Source organism: Saccostrea echinata, unplaced genomic scaffold, assembly GCF_033153115.1.
Source record: "Saccostrea echinata isolate AGI-Se365-2 ecotype Australia unplaced genomic scaffold, CSIRO_AGI_Sech_v1 ptg000048l, whole genome shotgun sequence".
In the NCBI taxonomy this organism is placed as follows: domain Eukaryota; kingdom Metazoa; phylum Mollusca; class Bivalvia; order Ostreida; family Ostreidae; genus Saccostrea; species Saccostrea echinata.
The window spans coordinates 708392-724707 of NW_026889797.1; the positions used below are offsets into that span (position 1 = coordinate 708392).

General features: G+C 31.3%; 1 protein-coding gene across 1 annotated transcript; it reads right to left on the reverse strand.

The window, feature by feature from the left end:
* Positions 1–136: 136 nt before the first annotated feature.
* On the reverse strand, positions 137–14373 carry LOC133203114 (receptor-type tyrosine-protein phosphatase epsilon-like). The gene is made up of 20 exons (XM_061338962.1): positions 14271–14373; positions 13987–14090; positions 13753–13859; positions 13580–13635; positions 13187–13482; positions 12791–12878; positions 11562–11629; positions 11289–11325; positions 10642–10739; positions 8409–8537; positions 8077–8225; positions 7743–7878; positions 6692–6838; positions 5848–5941; positions 4143–4216; positions 3780–3914; positions 3362–3481; positions 2942–3090; positions 1597–1732; positions 137–214 (listed from the first exon to the last, which is right to left on the reverse strand). Exons 1-20 carry the CDS (start codon positions 14371–14373, stop codon positions 137–139), a joined length of 2304 nt encoding a protein of 767 aa, XP_061194946.1.
* Positions 14374–16316: the final 1943 nt, after the last annotated feature.

Below are 16316 nucleotides of genomic sequence, written 5' to 3' on the forward strand. Positions count from 1 at the left end.
CATGTTAGGTGAATTGAATACATTCACAAACTCCTCAACAAATTCAAATCTGAACAAAGGAAAACCGCATAACCTCAACAACTTAATGTTATTATTTCTCAGTTTATAAAAAGTTCGCCATTTCTGGATCCACCATTTACTGATTGCTGTAAATATTTTCCGTGGAACTTTGTATGTGATCATATACTGATCGAAAGACCAGACCATACTCATCCTGAAAAAAAAAAATTGCATAATTTTAAGACATTAATTTTATTTATCATTATTAGAATTTACTTCGTATTATTTTCTGACAAGGTAAAGTAATATTTTCAAAGGGACATAATATTATACATACATCGACTGTTGGATTAAATTTAAACAATTATTTACTTTTGATGAGTTCATCTCGTGACTGTATGAACCAGGCTGAGGGCCGAGATTATCCAGATACAAGAATAAGTGCTTATAGTCACGAGTAGACCGAATTCAAAAGTCAATATAACCATTACCTTAAATAATCAGGAATTTAACACCATTTTTCTTACGATATAGTTCTTGTCTCTTACAAATCTGGATATCCATAATGTGTTGTAATTAATATATAGTTATATTTCTAAAGTTAAATAGCTGTTAAACAAAGTGGAAAACAAACGTTTACATAAAATAGTTGTCTTTTTGGACACTTTCCTCTGCCATATTAAGTTCTTTAAAACGTACAATCTTATTGGTCAGAATTTTATCATAGACAACTGTTTTTTTAATAAGTATGGAAATTTAATAAGTATGGAAATTTCCCTATCTTGTCATTAGTCTTCTATAAATTTACGTTATTGAAAACCAATCTGATATTCTGAAGTACTCTAAGTTGAAATTAAAAAGATGCTTGAATTTTTCATTGTCAACATCCTTGTGGTCTTCCTAGACCAGGTTTTCCAATAATTACTTGGAATTCCCATGTACTGATTGTGTCCAATTATTGACCGACTTGTTTCGTAGTCTAATGACAAAAGATTTATTTCATTCTAAAACTTCTACATGAATACAAAAAGCCTCTTGCTGTGAACTTCCATGAGATTTTATCAATTAATATTATTTACATTCATTCATTAAATCGATATATCCATGGAAAACCAATGAATCTGACACATTGGGTTTATATTTGAATATTTTACTAGAAGACAGTAATGGCAGTTTGCAACTAAACTTTATGATAAACGTAATAACTTCAACTTTTCTTTCGTCTACTTCCTGCATTGACGTAAAAATATACCACTATTTATCTGCATACGGGACATATCTGACTGTTGAATTGAAAAAAAAAAAAATTCTTCGTACGAACATTTTGTTAGGGGGAATCAGGCAACTAACGCGTTGATGATACAAGAGTATAAACAATCTCGTTTGATGACTAGAGCCCGAATAAACCTGAAGGAATCTAATTATTAGGTGAACTAACTCTTACAACTCAGGAAAGAAAGGATGTCCAATATGCGGATTGGCATGCATCCCCATACACATTATATTCGACTATTTAGACTTTTCTTCTGCAAGGGACATATTGTGAAAGTTATTTAGGTATATTCCGCAAATACTTTTGTTGCGACTGCTACTTACAAGATTAGCGCACAACTCTGGTCTTCGAACTTGAAGCTGTCTGACGACAGTGAAGACATCGACCCTGTCATCCATGTTAATCTGTTGTAACACGTTATGGATGGCACAGAAAACACCACACAGGGATGCACCATCTCTGTTATCAAAAAAATTATGCAAATAAAAATAAATGTGTTTCTGACAATAGAGGCTTTTTCACAGAATTGGAAACAAGGATAGTGAACGATTTTCTCCTCCAAACTTAAATTATATCATTCGCGGGTCCAGTATATTCAAGAAGGGTTCACACCAACGCAGATCATTATCAAACTCAGAACATTTTTGGCAAGCCAAAAAGATAAATAACTCGCTCGAACCTGAAAAAAAAAAAAAAAAAAAAAAAAAAAAAAACCTTGGAGGGAATTAAACAAGTTGCCACTTTCACTGTCTAATTTTCTTCCTACACATTATTCCCTTTAACTTTCTAAGACGGAGAGGGCTGTGCTTTTTCTGGGGAGTGGACAGGGTATAAAATTATTTAAAAAAAACAACAAACTTTACATCTAAATTAAGTACCTGTACAAATCCCAAGGGGGGGGGGGGGGTACCAGTCTCAAGACTTATCTATCGTCTCCACGTTCCTGTTTATCCATCATGTAGGTTTGATCTTATTGATGTATTAAACATGATAAGGGTAAAAAAAAATCATAAAATCATTTAATTTTCTTTTATACATGCTTCAGCTCCGTCACATCCACATTTACCACCTTTTAAAGTTTTGCTTGTCAATTCTTATCCGATCTTGTCTTTGCATCGATAAAGTCAGACAAATTTTATGAATGTTGATAATGCACAGAGTGTCTCCTTTTGGTAAAAAAAGTGAAATGAAAGAAAAAACTCAAAAGCCCAAGTTATGAGCGTTTTAAAATACCAAGGTCAACTACAAATTTTGCTCATTGTCGTGTATACTTCGACAAGTAAAGTATATTTTTGTCAAGGTTAAAAACATATACACTATTTGAGATGTCTTTTACTAACAGATCGTTGCGAGGTTTGTGACATTTGGTTGTTTTAACAACATGCGAAAATTGTTTACAGTAAACAGTCAAAAAAAAAAAAAAAACAAAACAAAACAAAAAAAAAACAAAAACAAAACAAAACACAATACTGATGGATTCTAACTGACATCCAAATCCTAGCAAAACAGTTAACTATTTGAGAGTATTCAAAGAAATGTACGAGCACTATATAATAGTGCAGAATTTCAATCTGCATTCTGCAGACAAGCTGATGACAAATTTTTTGCTGCCAAAAAGAAAATAATCAAGTAATTTCTTGAGCATATTAGCATTTATGGATTAATTACTTGCTGACAACTGTAATGGGTTTCTCATTCTCAGAACTCAGGGCAACACATACGAGGCCTCTAAGCTGGGATGTGTCTAGAGGGTTTCCGGATGTTTTGATGGCGACTTTCGGTTCTATTATCGTAACTGGCTGAGCTTCCTCCTCACTCTAAATTGAGTAAACACAAAAAAGCAAAAAAGGAATGTACATGTTAACGAAACATATCTCATGTTTATCGTGTTGTATAAATAAATTACAAAACTTTTAAACAATTGATCCATATGTGCAGAACAGGGTCAAATGTAGTATTTGAGAAGCAGTTAAATTCGATTTGATTAAAAATAAATGATATTGTGTTCCGAATTAAGCATGATAAGGATGTGTATATAACACAGCAATTATATATACATATGAATCATCATTAATTAAGTTTACTTACATTATTCTGTATGACGTGAATAATAGTACTTATGACGTAAGTTCCGGTCTTTGATTGATAGTGAACAGTAAAAGGAGTTACTACCTTGGAAGAAGATGGACTTGGTAACCATGCCGTACTCTAGAATGGATTTAGGGCTCTCAAAACTCAATAGTAATTACTACGTCTATATTCAAAATTTTACTCTGATCCTTCAAATTATTTATTCATGCAACAAATTACAATTCCCTAGCAAAATTCTGTATTATCTTAATTCAGATTTGGATACATGAGGGAATGAACAAATGTTACAATACCATATTTTTCTCTTTGTAAGTACCTAAAACATTTTGGATACATGAGGGAATGAACAAATGTTACAATACCATATTTTTCTCTTTGTAAGTACCTAAAACATTTTGGATATTCAACTACATACCGAATCAATCTCATTGAGTGGTTCCATACAAATTACAGTGTCAGATTCATCATCATTGAGCAAGCGTAGGAAGTCTGCAGCGTCCTCTGTCGATGGATACTGCGTCACTATGAACCCTCTTCTGTTTGTATATGACTATGATTGCAAAAAGTAAAGCAGTAGAATACCCATTTTTAGCCCTTCATATTGTGAGAGCAGAAGAACTCTAGGGTTTTTTATTTCAAAATACATCAATGATATGTTATAAATGGCAAATTTTTAAAGTAAGTAATGAAATCTACATGAAATTCACACATATATGTTTTGTATTATTTTTTCGGTAAAATTCTTTGATCATCAGTTTTACATTACGTGTTTCCTTACTGGTACACATATTGCGTTGATGAAGTTTCCTCGTTTTGACACAACAGATGAGAGATGGACACTGTATTTGTCCACTATTTAGAGAAATAAAGAAATATATTTTATGAAGCAATAAATTGATAATGATTTCATATTGTCGTTAGAGAAATGAGAACGTTTATTTTTAGAAGAAAAAAAAACAACTTTGAATTCAATGTACGTGAAATGCACGAACATCGCAATGTAATGTTCAATTCTCTTTTTTTTTCAAGATATATGACTATTTGTATTTATTGTATGGATTGATTAATTTCTTCTTTATTTTTCCTCAATTCTGAACCGATACAACCTTTCGCATGTGAACTAATATCAGCAAATCATATTTGCATAATTACTATCTAACTACTAAGAAATTGACAGTATCTAGAAAAAAAAACTTACAAAATATTTTGCATTTATATATTTTTATTGAAATTAAGGGAATAAAGTCGTTCAAAAAGTATTTTTTCTCGTTACGTTCAAAATAAAGACCAATAACAATGTCTTCCCATTAAATGTTAACTTTAAACGGAGTGGAAGCTTTGTCCGTAATATATTTACATTTATACATTAAAAAAACAAGATGTATTAAATGTCTTCAACAACACAGCAAATAGAAAACTTTTCTGTGGTTTCCCTTTTCCATTTAACCATATATATATATATATATATATATATATATATATATATATATATATATATATATATATATATATATATATATATATATATATATATATATATATATATATATATATATTACAACAACGTAAATTGTGCATTAATATGTAATTGAATTTCGCAATGCTTTTATCCAGTGCCAGTTTTATCTTTTGATGATAAATGGATTTCCACGTTTCTTGACTAACATTGAACATTTGAATGTTTTGTAGAATGGAAAATTTTGACGAAACTGAATATAATATTGCACATTATATAAAAATAAATCAACAGCTTTTTGGTGTAAAGTAATAAAGTTTTGAATTATGTAGATATTATTGAAAGGTTTATAAAATTACTGTAATTTGTTATAGAATGTATACAACAATCTATAAAATAAAAAATGATCATGTTATCTATTTATAAGAAAAGATTTTTATTTTTATAAGAAAAAAAAGGAAAAGAAAAAAAAAATCCCTCTGCTAAAAGGGTTCTGTCACCCTAATAGTGCTGCTTAAGAAGAACCCAAAGAAAGAGTAACTGTGTGTTGATCTCCTCTTTTGACAGCAATGAGAATGTATATACATACACTATTAACTACATTTATACTCTTCTTTTCTTTTGATTGTAAGATTAATCTCATAATGCATATATAATAATTATCCATGTATGTGTTACATACTATTATATACAATTATATACTACATCTATATACAATGGTATGATTATCATTTAATTTACTTAGTTTTCATCTTCAAGTATTATCATGTCATCGTCCTGCGAGATGATGTAGGAATAATTTATGTTATTTTGTTTGATGGAGCTTAGTAAAGGCCCCATCCCTGGCAGCTGCCATAAAGATTTACATAGGGAATTCAAATGTTATATGATATGTCTGGGAAATAAAATAGAAAATAGAATCTAAAAAAAAAAAAAAAACACAAGAAAAATAATAATCATCAAATGATCGAACGATTAAAAAAAAAATCCTGTCATTCCCTTTTAGATTACTAGACTGAATACTTACGAGGTAGTATACTATTCGTGTGTTCACCACCACAGCCTTCTTTAGCTATTTTGTAATCAGAGTCGGTGTATGTTGGTCGTACTTTCATCAAAAGCTATATAAATAGATATTAAGCCAAGAAGGTTTCTGAGTAGCTCTTCAGAAAAAATAAAAATAAAAATGCCCCGATTGCATGTAGTTTTATCAAAGTACCCCAGTTTTAGGTTACATCAATATCATGTACATTCATCAAAACACTTAAAAACTCAAAGTTTTCAGACGCTCATTTACTCATTCAGTCTCTCTACTGACCTAAAGACTGCCCATTTTACAACACTTCATATACGTATTGAATTTGACGACTTGTTCAATACTCTCATTCTCTCTCTGCCTGGATGAAAGTCTGCAATCTTTCCTCAATCACTCACTCGATCACACTCACTCATTGATTCGCTCACTAAGGCGGCGAACGAGAATCGAAACCGGGCTTTCCAATCACGAAGCAAACGCACTACCACTAGGCTTCCATGATTGGTAATCACTGTTCGTTATATTCACCTTTTTCATTCACTCATTCACTTCCAATATTCCTCGCTTAGCGTCTCTCTAGCTTGAAGGATCACTCACTCACTCATCCACGCATGCACGCTTGCAAGCACTCACTCAATAACTCACTTGTTCTCTGGTTCACTCTTTCACTAAATTAACTTGGTCTCTCTATCCTTTTCCCCCAACTCATCTCTCAAATAACTTTTATCTCTAACCATTCACCCAGTCAATAACTCATTTTAACATGATATCCATTCAGACAGACACTCCTTTTCGTTGCCGATTGTAATTCTTTCATTCTTTCCTTATTCGGTACCTGGAATTCTTTATGTAGTTCGCTCTGATTGGCTGGTTTGTCCATTGTGATAGATTGCGCCTTTTCAGTAAACTCTTCAATTGTGTTTACATTCACAGGAGATTTGTATATTTCGTTTAACGCAAGGAAAATAGTGATGTACTGCTCCTGAAATATCATTATTGTCCTGTTAGAATACAAAGTATTTCATACGAGGCAATAAAATATGAAATTAAAAAAAAAAAAATGAAGAAAAAAAAAACAAGTTAATCTTTGAGTTTATATCGAATTAAATCAACAAAGAAATACAAATAAATCAACAAATAATTTTATTTCTTGTTTACGTTTCGAGATTTATAAGCATTTCTAGTAATTCAAATTATCCTTTTTTAAGATCTTGATGTCATTCCTTAGCCAATTGCATTAAAGAAGTCTTTAATAAATCTTTAACTTTTGTATTTTAAAAGATTTTTTAACAAGTATCAAATGGTGATTAAATACTTAATTACTTAATTCTCTGACAAATATTATCTATTTTAGTACTGTTTTTCATTCAAATTCTTTATCACAGAAGTATGGAAACGAATAGACTGTTTTTGAGGTTCATTTTGCAAACAGCTAGATTGGTATTTTAGGAGGGTATGTTTTAAATTTTGTCCTTAGCGAGGGCTAACATAGTCTGTTATCATAAGAGGGTTAATTGAGGCCTTTTTCAGTATTGTTATTTTATATAGATTGGCGTTTAGGAGGGTTGACAAATATGTTTTATTAATATTGTTTTTCGACATAGATTGTGATTTTTATTTAGTTGACATAAACTATTATTTATTAAAAAGTATTATTTAACACACCGAAAGTTCTTTCGGTATTATAATTTTACAAAACTATATGATGTGTTGCTATAGACTCTTATTTCAGTATGTTATTTTAAATACATTGTTATTTAATGACTGTAAACAAGGATTGTTATTTCAGCATTCCTTAATTTACCAGCTCTTTTTAAGAATTGTTTTTTAATAAAACTAATATTTTTGGAGAGCTGATTATAAGTATTTCACAAATGATGGCGTACATATGTTTGGACCATATTCATCCTGTTTTTTCTCATCTTCTTGACATATTCTGCTACGTTTACTTTCCCTGTCTTTCTTCCTATGTGGTTGAGAACGTCTATTGCTATGTATGTCCCCGTTCTACCTATTCCAGCACTGAAAATCAGGCAAAACATTCATTCATAAATGTTATCTTAGATTTCTGTGAGTCTAGTAATACATTGATCACATTTCCCTATGTATATCTTTGATCATTAAATTGTATAATACCAAAAGTATTTATGAAATTTCTCATTGCAATTCCGTTTTTAAAGCCAAAATCTCATTTAAAAACAAATCTTAAGTAGAAGGCACCTGCAATGCACAACAGTAGGAGAGTCTTTCTGATTGGTCCCTGTTCTTGTCACGTGACCAAGGAAGACAACAAGACAGAGAGGATCAGGTGTGCCATGATCAGGCCAAGCTGTATAATGGTACTGGGTCACCACACGTGATTTCTTTGTCTGTAAAAGGGTATAATTTACATTATTATATAATGTTGATGTGATAAAACAATTTTAAGGTAATCCACCTGGTTTCAAGTATATACTTAACGTTTTTCGAATTGTTGAAAATGTTTTCAAGTTTCAAATCAATGTGACGAGATAAGGGAATACAGATTCTATTAGTTTTGTAAAAATACACACCTCCGTATGGATTACAGTCATTTTTCGTACAATGTAGAATACATACTCTTTTTCTTCGATCATTTTTACTGACACAGTTCCATAGTTTATGTGTGTGTTTCCATCTGGCCAGTACTGAGTACACTTGATCTTGATGAACACAAATTTGGACAATGTGTAATAAGATGATGTTACAATGTTATATTCTATTCTACTGTATAGTATCATCTTTATGATGTTTCAAAGACGACCACAAATATGGAACTAAATGAGGAATGATTTATTGATTTTGCTCAAGAGAGAAAAAAAAAAAAAACATCTCTCAAGGAAAGAAGTGAAAGTTTTTCTTTTGAGGGTAAATAAATGACCTTTCCAACTTCTTCGATGCCAAAAAAAAAAAAAAAAAAACAAAACAAAAAAAAAAAAAAAAAAACATAGTACCATAAAAAACATTCTTTAGATGGTTGTAAAAGCAATTATTTCTTTTCTATTCTACTCATTTTGGGGAATACTTTTCATCCATCCCATGTAGCGGAATCAATTATTCTCTACATTGCTATTTAGTTGTGTTTTTTTATATGGTTTTTAATTAGACATGGAAGATTTTAAGTATAGTTTTGTATATAATAAATTACCATATTATTTTGTTGTATAGCGTTTAAATATATCTGAATTCAAATCAAAATGAAGTTAAACAGAAAACAAGAAAACAAATGTCTTGACGTCAACACTTGCATAACAGCTAAAATATTTCCCTTATTTATGTTTTTTTTTTTAATATTACAATAAAACCCTACTATTTTGGTAATACATAAACATCTTTATGCAGATTTTTTATTGATAAAATTCAAATATATTAGAAAGAAAATATGAAGCTTTTTGACGGATCCCTATTTTCATGGAGTTTTGGCAAATATATATATATATATATATATATATATATATATATATATATATATATATATATATATATATATATATATATATATATATATATATATATATATATATTAGGGATGTCAAAATATTTATTTTCCTAAGTCGATCATTCGATTGCATTATTCGAACGATAGTCGAATATTCGGAACATTTTCTGAAAATAAAATTTTATTTCATACTTCATTGGTATATACTCAGAAACCTTTTTACTTAAATCTATTTAAAAAGTAACATCAAAATTAATGCAACGTAACACGTGGATAGCATGATTCTATGAAATAAATTTAGAAACCTAATTCTCCAAAATTTATTATTTCCCCGTAAATAGAATTCATAAATCGGCCTGTACATGCAGTCATTTTTTATTTAGTAAGCATTAAAAAATTGCAAGCCGATACTTTTTAAAGCTTATTATGAAATATAATGGAAAGGGGGGGGGGGGCTATCAAAATGCCCTCAAATAGTTTAAAATGTAAGCGCATTGTTTTAATAATTATCGATGTATCAAAACAGGTTTATTCCTTGCATTTGAGCAAACTTAAAATAACATAATATAATTGTCCAATGAATAATTTTACAAACAAAGCCCATTATATTGGTTGGTAATTTATTACAAAAACAACACAGGCAGTTACTGACAATAAATTCTCGCAGTAGTGAAGCATTTATAATTGCTGTACTTTCTATACGTACATGGAAAATCTACCGTTTTTTGTTGAGGAAAATTATCGACTGTCTATGAGAAAAGACTGTTTCTCATTTTTTTGATGAGAATTCCATTTCATCTATCACTCATTTATTGCTTTTATTTAGTTAAAATAATATTCGAATGTCGTTTTCTTATTCGATCGTCGGTCCATTCGACTGATAGTCGAATTGTCGACTATTCGTTGACATCCCTAATATATATATATATATATATATATATATATATATATATATATATATATATATATATATATATATATATATATATATATATATATATATATAGATTTGTACATTTTTCCACAACTAGCTTTTAGAAAGAATTAAAAAAAAAATGTATTTAATGATGTAATAGACTGCTTCTTTTGTAATAAATTCGTAGATTATTTTTCGTATCAAGACAAAAAAGTTTAAGCTATCATTCTCCATGTTCATTATCATTTCAGGAAATTATTTGCTGCGATTTCGAAAAAATAGAGCCAATAACTTCAGGAGTACCAACAATAATTTGTTCACTTAATAATACTCTATACGTCAAGCTGTCACCATTTTTTCTTATCCAATATCTAAACCACTAATGTTTATTATAAATTTTACAATATTTCACCTTATTTCTTTCCTTTAGATTCGTCAGCATCACAATAACAGAGACATTTTCTTGCCAAACCATCGTCCAAAAATCACCGACAGTGTTTTGTTTTGGTCCTTAAAATGAAATAAAGAAGACATTAAGTTATTCAGAGCATCGTTTCAAGGCTCACAATATATACATATTGCAAATGTTCATGCAACCCTTATAACTATTACAAAAACCAATGCTGTGAAAAAAATAGTGAAAACTATGTTTTAACTCAAATTTCTACTTCAATCACCTTTTGTAATGAACGGACTCATCTGCATCTAGTCTAAGCAAATTTAACAATAGTATCACTTATTTTTCTAATTTATACATAGGAAAATATGTACACAATGCACGAACAGTTGCCCTTCAGAAATAAAGGGACAATACTGTTGATAATCGTTTAGACAGCATGTCGCTTAATGCAGGTTATATTAAAGAACATATGCTGGGAGAAATCTAAATCACCTTTATCCCGGATTTACTTGATACAGCAAATTTCAGGTTGCATGAATTTGTGCTTAGTGACAATTGAAATTCGTTTTCTGATACATAGCAAGTTACCTAGTGTTATACGAAACAAATACTTTTTAATAAAATCTTAAGTAAGACATTTACATAAGAAATGAAAGAACCTTGTGAAGCGATGTATTCATTATCTCTTGCAGCGCCCTAAAATGTTAATACAAAACAAAAGTATTATACTTATAATTATAATAGAACTATGCTTCTATTTCGATAAATTTAAATTCACTTCTTTGAAAAATTCGTGCAAGAGTTAATATTTAGAAAGTGCTTATTTATTTTACAAAGAGAAAATATGATTTTAGAATTGAAAAATCTGAACAATTTTCTGCAGATAAATTCATAAATTGTAGATATTGATAGTGCACTAAGGAAAATCTTACTTCAATATAGTTTGCGTTTATGTAGTCTGATCCCGCCTCAGTCTTTAATATGACCCTTGAATGGTCATCTATTTTTAATAATAATAAATTAGTTACCACATTTGTTAAATTTATTTCGGGAAACATGTACATAACGTAATATTTCAAGTTATATATATTAAGATACGAAGGACATTTGAAAAAAAAAAATCTGAGAAAGGTCTGTTTAATATCAACCCCTTAACGGTAGTTTCATTGGAACGAGCGGGAGATATGCACATATATATTATGACGTCAAATTGCTTCTTGATAATAACCACTCAAACAATGACGTCAGAATCCTCTCTGTTAAGATATGACCATTGAAAAGATAGGACGAATTTTAGTGTTTTAGATTTAAAAGTCAACATTTGTTTATCTTAATACACGCTAATTGACACAATTGCCATCTGGTATAATATTTACATAGACTTATATCTATCATTTGAAGTTATAATGAGGGGCTTGTGCAATTTGAGGGCCGTCAAAATGCGTGTCAAACATACATGTAATATGATTTATGGAAACTCGTGCCAAATATTGGGCAAAAAACATTTGCTGCGAAAAAATGACAAAGTTGTAAATTGTAAATGACAGTAGAATAGTGAACTATATTGCAGAATTTACTGACATAAATTCGTCAGGTGTTTTAACTAACTTGCGGAAACGATTAAAGGCCAGGAGAGGTTTTGTTACTGCTGTCCCACATTTTGCATAAAACCCAAAATGGCTCACGTGTAGATATAATAATTTGAAACTCGATATGTTCTTGAATAATTATATTATGGAATAGAGATAAGACTATACATAGTAATAAGACGATGATTTTTCTTTCTTTTTTTTTTTTTTTTGAGTCAAAGTTAAATGCAATGATGTGTTTTTGCTGATTGAGAGAAACTTTCATAAAGACTTTATCTAGAAAGCTCTATGTGATTTTTTTTTTTGAAAAAGTCTTTTCGAAGAAGTTCTTTTTAGCCTTACTCCGTTTTCGTGAGGTCATGCTAAGCATATATAATACTGAAGTCATGTACGGAGTTATTATGTCAAAAAAATACAATGACCTGACAATGTGTGCATAAGTTCCTCCTCTTTTCAATGATATCAAAACCTTATCCTCTTAAAACGGTTGATGTGTTGTCTAACCATCCTCAGAATTGTTCTTTCAAATATCCTTGGCATTAAGTGAAAATTAAACTTATATATAGACGTACAAGGGAACGTTGTCTTAAATCTGTTTTTAGGAATATTATTACTCCTCTTTCCAATGTCACATTTATGATTTTCGCCATAAGGCAATGTCTGAAATAAAGCAAGTGGCATTTTATTTGTAAAATGTATAGTGCATTTTTTTAATTCCCTGGTACATTATAATTTTGTGTCTTGAGCTAAATGTTAAATGAATACTGTTTTATCTTATCACTATTGCAAAATGTGTAAATAAGCCATAAACTATTTACCTTAAACAATGCCTGAGAATGACCTAGCCGTTTAACCTTTTCTGGACATTGTAATTAAAAGAAAATATTCAAGGAAGATCTTTGATATTTTTTCACCATATTCTCATGTGATCAGTTTAATAACAGACAAATCATATCATATCAATTTACCGCATACTCTTTCTGGAATCCGTCATTATCATCTTTGGTTTTCTCAGAAATGATACGCTCTAACCGACTCATTGGAATATCCGGTGTGGTTGTATTATTCATGTACATTTCACCATACGGGTTTTCTGCGTGTATTATTTCATCCTCGTCAATGTCCACCACGTTATCCACTTTTTTACGCATCAGGGATTTTTCATCTTTGTTTGTCATGGAAGTTTTATTTTTCAGGCATTTTGAGGACGATGAGGTTTTGGAAACAATGCCAATAACGTTTTCCTCCCCATCTCTATTAGTATCTAGAATCACAATGCACCAAATTGTTTTTACTTTATATTAGATTACAATAATTAAGTATCACATATGATGAGGAATCTTACAAAATAAATATCTCACACTTTACTGCCCTTGTAGACTTTTGCTTGTTCCCTATGTCTGTGAGTAGATGGCACCTAATAATTTGTAAAACAGATGAAAAAGTAATAAGTACTCAATAGTCTAAGACTTAAATCCATAATGATACAACTTCAAAGCAGTGCTTCGTAAAAGAAATTGGAAGAAAAGTTTACCTCAACATCAGCACAACGATCACAATTACAAGGCCGGCAACCAAAGCTCCTGTAATTCCCCCAATGACTGCAGCCTGATCGTCTTCGTCATTATTCTGAGTGAAGGCCTTTTATGTGCGTAATATACACAATAGTCATATTGCGATATATTGATAAAACTTAATATCAAAATAACGTAATGCTGATAATTTATCTTATGTTATGCAAACTACATGCATAACTCAATATACTAACCCCATATATTGTACATTTCCCAGAGAAGGAGTTACACGTATTATTAGCACAAGTTTCACTGCAGTTTTGCATGCAATCGTACCCATAGGTATATGGCCCACATTCTGAAAATCATCAGACACACTAATATTTAGAGATATTAATAATATAAATTTTTTTATTTTTTTTTTCATTAGTTATTTCTTCTGGAGTTGATTTTCAACTTAATTATCTGCATTGAAAATTTTTCCAACTTTGAAGGGAAAACATAGCATCATCTCTTAAAAGATTGTGGTATACCTTACCGTGTCGACAGTATGTCCCTTGGTAACCTTGTTTACACCCAGTTAAACAAGAGCCGTTAATATGGTGACACGAGGAAGGATACCGACAGTGACCACAAGACATGCTGCAGTTTACACCATATTTATAATTGGAGCATTCTGAAATCACATTAATATCATTTTTACCCCTTTTGAGCTGAAAGCTCATGTGAGCTTTTCTGATCACATTTTGTCTCTTGTCCGTCTGTCTAGCTTCCTTCTGTCTGTCTGTCTGTCCGTCCGACTGTAAACTTTTTAGCATTTTCGACTTCTTCTCCAGAACCACTGCGCAAAGTTCAACCAAACTTGTCAAAAAGCTTCATTGAGTGAAGGGGATTCAAGTTTGTTCAAATGAGGGGCAAACTTTCATTAAAGGGGAGATAATTAAGAAATAGTGAAAATTTAGAGTCACGTTTTAAAAATCTTCTTCTCAAGAACCACTGGGCCAGAAAAAATGAAACTCATCGGGAACCTTTTTAACATAGTTTAGATTAAAATTTATTCAAATCATGACTCCTGGCATTAGGGTAGAGTCACAATGGGGGATAAAAGTTATACATATGAATTTAAAGGAAAAAAAAAATTTTAAAAATCTTCTTCTCAAGAACAACAACGACCTGTTTAGTCATATTGATATGAAAGCAGCCTCAGGTAGTGTAGATTCAGGTCTGTTCAAATCATGACTCCCTAATGTAGGGTTGGACCACAATGTTGGATCAAGAATCTACACAAAACTATTTAGGAAAATATCTTTTAAAGATCTTCTTCTTATGACCGTTCACGGTAGCTCAGTCGGTAGAGCGCTCGCTTCGTGATCCGGAGGTCGTGAGTTCGAATCTCGGCCGCGACTGACCTAAGTCGATAAAAAATGGGTAGCAACTGTTCCTTCGCCATGCGCTCGGCACTTTGAAGTGAAAATTGCGGGTCCTTCTGATGAGACCTTAAAAACCGAGGCCCCGTGTCAAGGCAGGCGTTGGCACGATAAAGATCCCTCACTGCTCAATGGCCCTGAGTGCCGAGTAAAGGTCAAAATTTGAAGCCCTTCGCCGGTATATGGTGACGTCTCTATATGAGTGAAAAATTCTCGAATGGGACGTAAAACAACATACAATCAATCAATCAATCAATCAATCAATCAATCTTCTTATGAACAGCAAAGCTATGATTAGTCGTATTTATATGGAAGCATCCTCAGTAGTGTAGAAAAGGTTTATTCAAATGATGATCCTTGAGGGTAGAGAGGGGTCGTAATGGGGGATCAAAGATTTTCATAAGAATATATAGGAAAAAAATCTTCTTCCCAAGGAAAGCAAATCCATGCATTGTTATATTGATATCGAAGCATTCTTTGGAAGCGAAGATTAAAGTTTGTTGAAATTATGACCCCCCCCCCCCCCCGGGGGGGGGATGGGGAAAAATGGGGGATCAAAGTTTTATTTAAGAATACATAGGAAAACATCTTTAAAAATCTTCTTCTCAAGAACAACAAAGGCTAGTTGACTCATATTGATATCGAAGCAATCTCACGTAGTGTAGATTCAAATTTGTTCAAATCATGACCCCCGGGGGTAGGGAGGGGTAACAATGACGGATAAAAGTTTTTCATAAGAATATATAGTGGAAAAAACTTGGAAGATCTTAAGAACAGCAAAGCCATGTTCAGTCTTATTGATATTGAAGCATTGTCAGGTAGTGTAGATTCAAATTTGTTCAAATCATGACCTATGGTAGAGTGGGCCACAATTGGGGATCAAAGTTTTACATAAGAATATGTAGGGAAAAAAATAAAATCTTCTCAAAAATAGCAAAACCATGATAAGTCTTTTTGAAATGGAAGTATCCTCAGGTAGTGTAGATTCAAGTTTGTTAAAATAGGGATCCCCGGCTGGTAGGGTGGGGCCACCATGGGGGATCAAAGTTTTACATAGTTATATATAGGGGGAAAATCTTCTTCTCAAGAACATACAAGGCATGATTAGTCATATTTATATAGAAGCATCATCAGGTAGTGTAAAATTCAAGTGTGTT